Genomic DNA, 12,109 nt, shown 5'->3' on the forward strand with positions numbered 1-12,109 from the left:
ACACACATACACACACACACGCATACACACACACACACGCATACACACACACACACGCATACACACACACACACGCATACACACACACACACACACACAAATACACACATACACAGAATAGTCCCAGTGGCTGGTGCTGGACCCACCCCCACCCTCAAATAGCCTTGCTTGTGATTGGTACCCACCACTGGTCTACTGAAGAAGTGGCAATAAGTGGAGGCCTTGTGTAGCTGCCCACTGACACCTCAGGCCAATTTCCCAGCAGCGCCCACAGGCCAAAGCCAACCCAGCTCTGCAAGCATGGCGGTGCTGCTCAGGACTGGCCGAGCATCCGGGCTGGGAGTCCCACCAGCCCACTAAGATGCCGCTTCTCCTCGTGGGAGAAGATACCCGGCCTTAACGATCCCTGCCGCTCTCTGCTTCCAGTCTCCAAAGGGCCCTCTGCAGCCCCAGTTCCCGAAGGATGCCCCAACAAAGGCAGATGCCCCCAAGTCATCCTGGTGACAGCACAGACAACCGAAGGAGCAGTTGAAGGGTCCCCCCAGGGGCCGAGAAGGAGGAAGAAGGGAAGTGGAAGTAGAGACGCCAAGTCTTTAGGGTGTCAGACCCCAGGCCGAGAGCTGTAAAGGCTGCCAAGAGCTAGGCTTGCCAACACCCGAGAAATGACCACCGCTAGAGGGCGCCACCTGCCACTGCTCCACCCCTACCAGCACTGAAAGAAAACCGACTCTTTTAGCCTTTGAAGTTTCTTGCCTACCCTTGACTCCTGTCCAGGCAGCGCAAAAGAACCCTCCAACAGTGGCTTGGTGGCAGTTTTCTGGCCCCTCCACCGGCTTAGATGGAAGAGTTGGAGTTCATGGGCCTCTGCTTTCCTGTGAATTTCCTGAGGTGCTTCTCCTGAGACTTTTGCCACCACGCCTTCCCGTTCATTATAAAAATATTGTACGTCATGCTCGCTGGAGGATTCCTAAAATGAAGAAGACAAACCACACTGCTCACTAAACACACAGGAAGGCCCTGTCTGCCTGTTGGGTGGGGATAGAGGTTGCGGTTTCTGAGGGGTCTGAAGTCTGTTTCCTTGGGGAAGGTCTGTCCTGGATGTCATTCTCTCTGACCCAGGGCCACAAGGGGCTTCTGGGTCATCCATCACCCCCTATCCATCCACATCCCTGGCTTGACCTAACCAGTTCTTCTTTAGAGAAAATGGCTGCTCCAAGGATAGACCCTGGTCAGGGTTGTGAGGTAGGCCAAGCTTATTTCCAGAAGCCCTTAAAGCCGTGCTTTCATTTTCGCTTCAGGAGCCATATGCCTGTCTCAGAAGAGCACGCTGGGTATGAGGTAGCTGTCAGCCAGCCTGGTCGGCCTCTCCATCCCAAAGGCCTTGCCCTTTAGAGAAGGTAGTGCTCTCTCGTGGAGAAATTTAACTACTGTCGCCTCAGACCCAGGAAGAGCAGGAAGAACCCTGTAGGGAGCTGCTTTTCCTCAGCCATTGGGAATGTGTGTCTCCGAGGATGCAGAGCAGGGCTTGTAATTCTGAAAGTGACCATGTATGCTTACTCTTTCAAGTTTATTTGCTTCTGGCATCTGTTCGTGTCTGTGCCTGAACCCTGTCGCTTTGCCCTCGAGGAGCCCGCTGTGGCCCGCATTAGCCCATCACTTACAGGATCCAGGGAGTGGCTAGCAGAGCTACAACCCCAGAGTCTAAGCGGTACAGCTGAACCAGTGTGAACACACTGAGCTCAGTCTTGGTCTCTTCTCTGCATTGTCTCATCACTCTGCACCTTCTTATAGCAATGCTTTGCTTTTCTGCTTCCAGAGTCCTAGTTTCCGTCGCCAGATGTGGTGGCGCATGCCTTTAATCCCAGCACTCCAGAGGCAGAAGCAGGTGAATCTCTGAGTTTAAGGCCACCCTGGCTTACAAAGCAAGTTACAGCACAGCCAGGGCTGCACAGAGAAATCAATCCTGTTTCCGGTGTGTGCGGGGAGTCCTAGTCTCCAACCTTCTAACCGGCTGTGCCACCCTTCAGTGTCCTCTCCATGCGGGGCGGGCCTGGCGAGCCGGCATGCCCTTGAGAAGCAAGCGTAGCGTAAGTCGCGGCCGCCAAAGCTTCAGTGTACCTCAGAATCACCAGGTAGCGCTGAAACCCATCCCCTGGGAACTTTTATCCGGCATCCTGGGAGATGCCGAGCGCAGCAGAAAGCCATGCCTGCTTTCCTCCCACACTGGGATCTGCAAGGAGCAACTGTGCTTCAAACTCCCTGAGTCATTTGTTTGGTTTTAAAAAAAAAAAGGCATTTTATCTTGCATGTATGAGTGTTTTGTCACCATGTACCACATGCATGCAGTGCCCTGGGAGACCAGAAGAGGACAGTGGATGCCCTGGCATTGGAGCTGCAGGTGGTCGTGACCTGCCCTGTGCTGAGACTAGACCTTGAGCCATCTTTCCATCACTACGACTCTTCCTGAATTCTTTGTTTGTTTGTTTTTGTTTGTTGGTGTTTTTGAGTTTTTTTGTTGTTGTTGTTGTTGGGTTTTTTTTGTTTTTTGTTTTGTTTTGTTTTTTGTTTTTTTGTTTTTTTTGAGACAGGGTTTCTCTGTGTAGCTTTGGCTGTCCTGGACTCGCTTTGTAGACCAGGCTGGCCTCGAACTCACAGCGATCCGCCTGCCTCTGCCTCCCGAGTGCTGGGATTAAAGGCGTGCGCCACCATACCTGGCTTCTTCCTGAGTTCTTAAAAGGAAGAAGGAAGCCAAGAGCCACTCACCTTGACCGTTTCCGCCTTATATTTGTGACCACCACAAGCACCACCAACACTGTGACCAGGAGGATTGCGGCCATAGCGGAGGCAGCGATGACAATGTTCTTCTGCAGGAAGCTCAGCAGCTGTCTACAAGGTAGACTCTCAGCGTGAGCATCTGAAGACACAAGAACAGTAGCGAGAGGTGGCCTGGACCCGTCCCTGCCAGGCGACCCACAACTAAGCATACTAGCATGTCAGCTGCTGGCTTCAGAAATCCAGCTGGGGAACCGGCTGGCACTGTCCCCAGTGACAAGCTGAGGTGCAGAGTGGATGGGCTGGCAAGCGGCAACACATCCACGGCTAAGACTGACCAAACCATAGTGTGCAGGAAGCGAGAAGACCAGAGATAAACTGATTGGAGGCAGAGCAAGGAGGAGGTGAAAGGCAGGCAGGAGGACCCTACCTCACAGGCTTGGAAAATGGAGGTGGGGTTGGCAGTGTAGCTCAGTGGTGGACGCACTTGTTTAACATGCAGGAGGCACTGGTTAAATCTCCAGTGTGAGGAACCGGACAGCAGTGTGTTGAGGGCTTGACATGAAGCCTCTCACTAGGCAGTGACAAAAGCTTTTCCCTGCTGGCCCACTCCTCCCTCCCCAGCAGCCTTTAGAAAGTCTACTACACGTGCTGTCTGCCGTCTGGGTATAAGCAGGATTGTAGGTCTTGACTATGATCTTGATCCTGCTGAGACCCACATAAGAGATGAGAATAAGTGCCCTTCACTGTGTGTGTGTGTGTGTGTGTGTGTGTGTGTGTGTGTGTGTGTTTCCATGGTTCCATCCTGACTTTCGGTGGCACCATCCAATAGGCTGAAGGCCCAGACAGAATAAACACAGGAAAAGGAGGAAGCGAGCGATGAGGGAGGTGCTTTCCTCTGCGTCCCTGCCAGCACATACTCAACGGCTTCTCTTTCCACCCTGCTTTTCTGCTCAACAGAGCCCCGAAACAAGGGGAGGGGGTGGCCGACTATGGACTGGTGCCTCTGAAACCTGGAACCAAGATAAACTCCTTATCCTTGAATTGGTTCATCTTGGGTACTCACCACGGTGGTAAAGACCTGATCAGAATTAAAGTTTAAGAGATTTGTGCCTGTCATGAATCTGGCTTCTGGGGACTTTGAGAAGTCACATGGGTGGCTTTGGGGTGCTACTGAGCATGGGGTTGGGGTACAAAGAATCCTGGTCTGACATTGGGGAGCATCTGTGATTCCATTTGTAATAGCCAGAGGAAGGGGGGCGGGGCTGGAGAGGAGGGGAAAGGGACAGTGGCAGGAACGAGCCAGCTTTAGTGAGAGAAATGCTGGAGTGAGTGATGCTGGCAGGAAAGTGCTACCCAGTGGCTCTCTTGGGTAATGGGCCCACACCTTCATCCCAGGTACACGGGAGCATCGGGTAAGTCTCTCCAAGGGCTGTGCTGGAATAATTCAGCACTAGAAAGTTTAAAGTTGCCGGGCGTGGTGGTGCACGCCTTTAATCCCAGCACTCGGGAGGCAGAGGTAGGCGGATCACTGTGTGTTCGAGGCCAGCCTGGTCTACAAAGTGAGTCCAGGACAGCCAAGGCTACACAGAGAGACCCTGTCTCGGAAAAAAAAAAAAGAAAGTTTAAGGTTACATTTTTATTTATTCCGTGCATACATGTGCGTAGGTAGGTGTGCACACACAGCACACACATGCATGCGTGTGGCCAATCTGTGAGAGTTGGTTCTCTGTACCTTGCAGGTCAGGAGGACTGAACTCCAACTTTCAAGCTTGATGTTTAACTTTTGAGCAGGAGGAAGGAACAACAGGGTGTCGTTTTGAGGGAGGGGCCGTATGAAGGGCGTGTCTGGGCTTGGCACCAGCGTGAAGTCAGTCTCTACCCGCTATCAACAAGCTGGAGCTCAGTCAACCCAACAAGAAGGAAGAAGCCAAGCATGTAAGAGACTAGGCTAACCTTTGACATTTAACCCCTCATATGAGTTAGCCTTAGGGATCAGCAGTGACAGGGGCTCAGAAGAGGACCTTGTGTTCTAAATGACTCTGGCTATTTAGGGAAACCATGGATATCCTTCTGAAAAGATGGCCAGATTTTTTAAAATGTATTTAAGCCATAACGTGTAGACCATATACACCATCTATTTTGTGTTTAGGATTTGACACAGTCTCACTATGTAGCCCAGGCTGGCCTCAACCTCACGACGATTCTCCTGCCTCAACCTATTGAACCTGGGGCCTAAGGTGTGTGACCCACCAGCTGACCACTAACATTTGCAGGCGAATCAAAGGTACACTGACTCTATTCAGCTAAAATACCCTGAACTCAAAAGACACATTCTGGAACCTTCCATATCCAAGGTTCTTACTTAGGTCATGGTCTAAGGATGATTACCTTGAGAGTTTCTCTGGAGTGCTCTTTTGCTGCCGGTAGTTAATTGATTCTCTACATCCCTGTTGACGAGAGGGGACTCCTTAGTCTTCTCAGCAATATGATCTACAGAAGACAAAAGAGAAGTCTAGGTCCTGAATGCACACAAAGGTCCGTGTCCTAAAGAAAGGCTTGGTCAGGCGGCGCACGGGAACCTTTAGGAGGCGGGGCCTGTGGAAGATGCTTAGCTCACTGGGGCTGTGCCCTCTGAGAGGATCATGGAATCCTAGCTGCCTCCCTGCCCCCTCCCCGCCCCTTTCCCTCCCCTCCTCCCTCCGCTTCCTGGCTATAGAGTGGGCAGATTTGCCCTCACACATCCTACCGTGTTCTTCTGCCTCTCCACAGGCTCAAAACAACACGGACAGCCGTGGGCTAGAAGTTCTAAAGGTGTCCGGCACCATCTTATAAGTCGGTCATCTCAGGCACTTTATTATAAGGGTAGGAGGCTAACATTAAGACTCTTGTGCGTATGTGCACGTAGCATGTGCACACTTGGGCGTGTGCATATCACGGCACATGTGTGGAAGTCGGAGGACAGCTTCATGTCTTCACCTTTCATACTGGTTGTGATGGGGTCTCTTTGTCGTCAGCCGCCGGGTGCATCAGGCTAGCTGACTCTGAAGCTCCAAAGATTCCCCTGCTGTCGCCTCCCATGTCGCCACTGGAGCCCTGGGATTGCACATAGAGCTTAACACGACTTCCGGGGATTCTAACCTAGGTCCTTGCTCTGTGTGGCAAGTGCTTTGCCCACTCCAGCATCTCCCATCCCTTAAGTACTTTCTTCCAGAGTCCAAGTAAAGAGGAAAGGGGGGAGAAGGGTTCTGAGTGTTCTTAAAGAACATCAGTGTTTTGGTTTTATTTATAACCCAACAAATTCACTCACTCGTGGCTGAGGCGATGGATCTCATAGGGAAGGCTTGTCAGACACGATTGCTGGGACCCACCTGAGAGTTTCTGACTCTGTAGGTCTAGGTAGACCTGGGAATATGCCTGCCTCACAGATATTGCTGCTGCCTGTAGGGACACAGGCTATTTAGCCTCAGTTTGGGTCTCTCTGAGCTCTGGTCTCTGCCTCCATTTGTATGAGCTGTAGACGCTGTGACTTGCCTTACAGGTTGCAGAACGTATACAACATAGGGAAAATGAACCACACTGAGACATTTACTGCTGCCTCCAAACTACAGCATGGTCTTAGAAGACAGGAGACAGGTTTAGAAATGAGAAATACCTGCCCTGCAGCTCTGCCATTGGCTGTCTGTGATTCGCTTGAATAAGAGGACCAGCAAAATGCCTGGGGACACTTGGTCCAGAGAAATGAGGCCGAGAGCTGCCTTTGGAAGGTTACAGATGACCTGGAGCTGTTACAGATGACCCACACACACACACACCCAGACCACCTCAAGCCAAGCTGGGGCTCCAGCCCAGATGGGAGACCTCGGGAGGAAGTGCAGGATGAGCTTGTTGAATCTTTGGATGAGATCACAAGGGAAACGAGACTCATTGCCAGAGGGCTGAAGGTTATTACTTCTGTGGTAAGAGGTCCCCGAAGCTCTCAGTGCCCTTAGAAAAGAAGGGGATTCGTTTGTTTTTGACAGTTGGCTTAGAAAAGTGAGGAGATGTTTAGTTTAATATGCCTGGCAATCAGTTGACTTTGAAAGTTGCAGCTCATTAAAAACAGAGAGCAGCTAACATGGCGCCAGTCACGAGGGCTGCATTGCCTACTCTTTCAGAGGGCTGTATAGAGAGTGTTGCTCTGTGTGGGGAGACAAACCAAGCCAATGAAATGCTTAGCGTATAACCCAAGGACCTGACTTTGGTCCTCAAGACCCACATAAGAAAGGTCAGGCATGGTAGTGTCTGTTTCTCATCCCGGTGTTCTGAGGAGATGGAGACGGGGGTCCCTGGGGCTTGTGGCTAACCAGCCTCGCCTACTTGCTGAGTTCCCGGCTAGTGAAAGACAAGGTGAGGCAGTGGGATGTCTCAGTGGCTAAAGGGGCCTGCTGCCAAGCTGGAAGACATGAGTTCAAGCTCCAGGACCCACGTGATAGAAGGAAAGAACAGTGTCATGAGACTTGTCCTCTGTGCTGGGCACCTACACACACACACACACACACACACACACACACACACAAACATACACATACATACACACACTATACACATAAACACAGACCTGCATGCACAATACACACACATACATACACCATACAAACAAACACAAATACATATATGTACAATACATACGCATACCACACACATACACACACCATACATACACACGCACATACCATACACACACATAAATACATGTACACACACCACACACATACACACATATGAATAGACACCCACCATATGCATCCCACACACATACACACACACAAATACAAAATGTAATTGAAATTTTTTAAAGGTAAATACTGGAAAGATAGCTCAATAGTTAAGAACACTTGGTGTGTGCCGGGTGTGGTAGCACATGCCTTTAATCCCAGTACTTGGGAGGCAGAGGCAGGTGGATCGCTGTGAGTTTGAGGCCAACCTGGTCTACAAAGTGAGTCCAGGACAGCCAAAGCTAACACAGAGAAACCCTGTCTCAAAAAAACAAAAACAAACACTTGATGTTCTTGCAGAGGCCCTGCGTTTGGTCCCCAGCACCTACATGGAAGCTCACAACCATCTGTAACTCCACTTTCAGGAGATCTTACACCCTCTTCTGGCTTCCGTGGACACCGTGCATGCCATGTGGTGCACAGCCATGCATACAGACAAAACACCCATGTACATAAAATACAAACTAATTCAAAAACAATTTCAACCTTCAAAGTTGTGAGGTTAGTGAGATGGCTCAGTGGCTAAGAGCACTGGCTGTTCTTCCAGAGGACCCAGGTTCAATTCCCAGCACCCACATGGCGGCTCACAACTGTCTGTCACTCCAGTTCCAGGAGAAATCCAATACTCTCTTCTGGCCTCCTCAGGAATCAGGCATGTTTGTTTGTTTGTTTGTTTGTTTGTTTGTTTGTTGTTTTTTGAGTCAGGGTTTCTCTGTGTAACCTTGGCTGTCCTAGAGCTCACTATGTAAGCTGGCCTCAAACTCACAGAGATCCACCTGCCTCTGCCTCCTTAGTACTGGGATTAAAGTTATATGCCACCATGTCCAACTACCATTTTTTTTTTAATTTAAATTGAAAGGTAAATGTTACCTAAGGAACAACTCAAAGTTGGCCTCTGGCCTCCACATACATGCATCCATGTGTGTGTTCACGTAAACAAAAATATATACACATGTACATATAAAGTAGGCTTCATACATGAACAAGCATGTTCACTTTCTTTATGCCACAAAGGGGACACTGTCAACAAAATAAAAGCTATTCCATAATAAAAGCCATAATAGAAATGCGGATCCACATTTATCACCAGTACGGCCAGGAGTTTTCACTTAACTAAGCATCTTTGGAGAATATGAAGGGTTGTAGGGAGGTCAGTTTTTTTCTTTTTCAATGTATATAACTGTTTAGCCTACATATATGTCTGTATCACATGTTTACCTGGTGCCTCCAGAGAACAGAAAATGGCATCAGATTCCGTGAAACTGGACTTAAAGATGCCTATAAGCCTCCATATAGGTGCTGGAAGTCCTCTGGAAGAGCAAGCAGTGTTCTTACCATGGAGCCATCTCTCCAGCCCCTTTAATAACTATTAACCAGATTGACTCTTCATTTTCAGTCATTCAATTTTTTATGCGTATGGGTATTTTGCCTACATGTTTGTCTGTGTGCCACATGAGTGCCCTGTGCTGGCAGAAGCCAGAAGTAAGCATTGGATCTCCTGTTTCAGATGATTGTGAGCCACCATGTAGGTGCTGGAAGTCAAACGCGAGACCTCTGGAAGAGCAGCCAGTGATCTTAACTGCTGAGCCATCTCTCCATCGCCTTCCACCAGAGCCATTCTCCTTCGGACCATTAGAGCATCCTTGCAGCGTGGCAGCCAACTGAGCAGAGTGAGGGGTCCACTGACCATCTTACTAGCTGTCAGCAAGGCCTTGGGGAACAAGAATGGCTTGTTTACCTCTTTAGCCTCTAGCACAGAGGCCGTGACCAGGCAGGAAACGTCAGTGGCGCAGTTTTGAATGAGACAACGAACCTTGAAGGACTTTGATGACAACTCATGAAGGACCCTGATCCAAAACCATCCAAGGAAGTCATCTTGAGCGCCCTCACTGGCCATACGCAAAAGGGCTCAGTTCCCAGCAGAGCCATGCTCCTTGGGACTGCCTGGGCACCCTCACAACATGGCAGCCAACTTTCAGCAGCGTGAGGGATCCAAGAGACAGCCAGATAGAAACACTGCACCTCAGGTGACCTCATCTACAGAGTGGCTCGCCATCACTTCTGATGTTCATTAAAAGAAAACCCAGCCCACACTCATTGAAGGGAGGAGTAGCACAGAATTTGTGGATATACTTTATAGATATAGTTTCTCTGTGTAGCCTTGACTGTCCTGGACTCAATTTATAGACCAGGCTGGCCTCAAACTCACAGAGATCCACCTGCCTCTGCCTCCCCAAAAGCTGGGATTATAGGTGTGCGCCACTGTGCCCAGCTTTGTGGATAGGTTGAAAAAACATGCAGGAATAGAATTCCAAGGAACAAAGCTGAGTAAAGGAAATGTTTGCATCTGTTCATAAAAACCAAGGATTTTTAACTTGGGATTTCAGGGTCTCTGCAAGAATTATGAAGACAAGTAGCTTCCTTCCTGGGGCATTCGGCTCTGTAAGAAGCGTGAGCGTGGGTATGTGGCCTGGAAATCAGAGACTGGTTTCCATGAGACTGAACTGACCCACATGAAACTGTTGATATTTCTGACCTATAAAAGCCATAAGTTCAAATGATTTAACTTTATATTATAATCCCCAGAGAGACTTTTTGGTTGATATATTTCTAATTTGAGGGTTTCTAAAAGTCCAACACTACCACTTATAAAAAGGAAATAAGCAATCTGGGTGACCTCCTGCATGTTGTATGTACATGTTGTTGTGTGTGCACATGTGAGCAGGTGCACCGACATGCAAAGGTACATGTATATGGAGGCCAGAGGCCAATAGCAGATATCTCTGTTGATCTCTCCCTACCTTCTACTTTAATATTGATGTTTAATTTTAGTTATGTATATCTGTATGTGGGTATACATATGTGAGTGCCCATGGAGGCTAGATGCCTTAGACAAACCTGGAGCTGGAATTACTGACAATTAGTGTCTGGGGTGTGTGTGTGTGTGTGTGTGTGTGTGTGTGTATGTGTGTGTGTGTGTATGTGTGTGTGTGTGTGTGCGGTGAGAATCAAACTCAGATGCTCTGTAAGAGCAGTATGTACTCTTGTTTGCTAAGCCATCTCTCCAGATCACCACATTATTTTTTATTAATTTATTTTTATTTTAATGAGCATTGATTGGTGGTTTGCCTGCATGTGTGTCTATGTGAGGGCATCAGAGGCCCTGGAAGTAGAGTTTCAGACATTTGTGAGCTTTCATGTGGGTGCTGGGAATTGAACCCGGGTCCTCTGCAAGATCAGCCAATGCTCTTAACTACTGAGCCATCAACAATTGACTAGACTTACTAGACAGTAGACCTCAAGGCTCCTTTTCTCTGCCACAGTGCCCAGCTTCTTACATGGATACTGGGGATCCGAACTCAGGTCCTTCTATTGTGCAGCTACTCAGCCATCTCACCAGCCCCACAAATCATGTTTATAATGTGATAACCAGTTGGTGACAACTTATAGTGGGATTCCTTCCTTACAAAAACAAATAACACAGGACTGACTTCAAACCTAGTGAATGTGGCCCCTTGAGTTCTGGAAAGAACGAGGAAGAAAAAAAGCCCAATTTATACCTACAGTGTGGCCATGTGCTGAGTCAAGAGTCTCTAAAGGAGAAAAATATCAATAAAGCTTATTACAGCTTTTAAAAAGGTAATGTCTTCTTCGCTACTGTGCAAACATTCTAGAAAAGAAATCTATCAAGATGGCAGTTTAGGACCTACCTCAAGGTTTGAAACGTGATATCAAGTTTGTCCCAGGGGAGCTGACCCCACAGGGCACCTGCCCCCTGCTAGTGTAACGACAGGAGGCAAGAAGCAAGCTCCCATATTTAAAGACTATCTCGTACCATGAATGCTTTTGTGGGCAGAGAATGTTGCACTAGCTGATGTCTGTAAAACAAAGCACCTAACTGCTGGCTCTGCTGTCCTCAGTTTGTGGACCAGCACTGCCCCCTGCTGGATGCTGGACCTGCAGCAGGCTATTTGACCATCCCCCAGACGGAAAACACACACTGTAACGACACTGCCACACTGGGCTGCTGTGGCAATGAATGAATTCAGAAGAAACCTCCACCAGCTGACAGACAGTAAGCGCTCCGATGTTGGCACTGTTGCCACAGCAGTAATTATTATGGTACCAGTCACCCACATATCCAGTTATCAAATAACATTAAGATCAGCACTTTTCTACTCCCTAAGGCCTCCGTGAGGCAGAGTCTATCCTGTACCAAATAGTGCTATGATGTGCTTTATTGTCATATCAAAGTGTGGACTACAAGAATGATGACCGAAAGGATCAGCAAGATGACACATACACAGCTACTCAACACACACATAGTACATAAATCTCCAAAATCAAACCTACCACGGCAAATCGAAATTGAAGGAGGTATTCTCAACATATAGCTATATATGTATATGTATGTATGTATGAATTTGCATAGAGAGGGAGATAGATAGATAGATAGATAGACAGACAGACAGATAGATAGACAGATAGATAGACAGATGATAGATTAGATGATAATCCCTTTTTCTGTCCGGTTGGTTGGTTGGTTGATTTCGGTTTTTTCAAGACAGAGTTTCTCCATG

The 12,109-nt window shown here is 48.4% G+C and overlaps 1 protein-coding gene across 1 annotated transcript in view; it reads right to left on the minus strand.

Annotated features, from left to right (window-relative positions):
• The window catches only part of LOC311580566 (uncharacterized protein C2orf92), a 43,196-nt gene that overhangs the window by 5,965 nt on the left and 25,122 nt on the right, over positions 1-12,109 (minus strand). Inside the window, exons 6-8 of the mRNA XM_084752213.1 lie at positions 5,164-5,265; positions 2,764-2,914; positions 758-967 (exon numbers count right to left, since the gene is read on the minus strand). Of these exons, the coding sequence (XP_084608339.1) occupies positions 835-967; positions 2,764-2,914; positions 5,164-5,265 (386 nt within the window). The 3' untranslated portion in view covers positions 758-834. The remainder of the gene's footprint in view (positions 1-757; positions 968-2,763; positions 2,915-5,163; positions 5,266-12,109) is intronic.

This window comes from Acomys minous (assembly GCF_964271855.1).
Source record: "Acomys minous genome assembly, chromosome: 13".
Classification (NCBI taxonomy): domain Eukaryota; kingdom Metazoa; phylum Chordata; class Mammalia; order Rodentia; family Muridae; genus Acomys; species Acomys minous.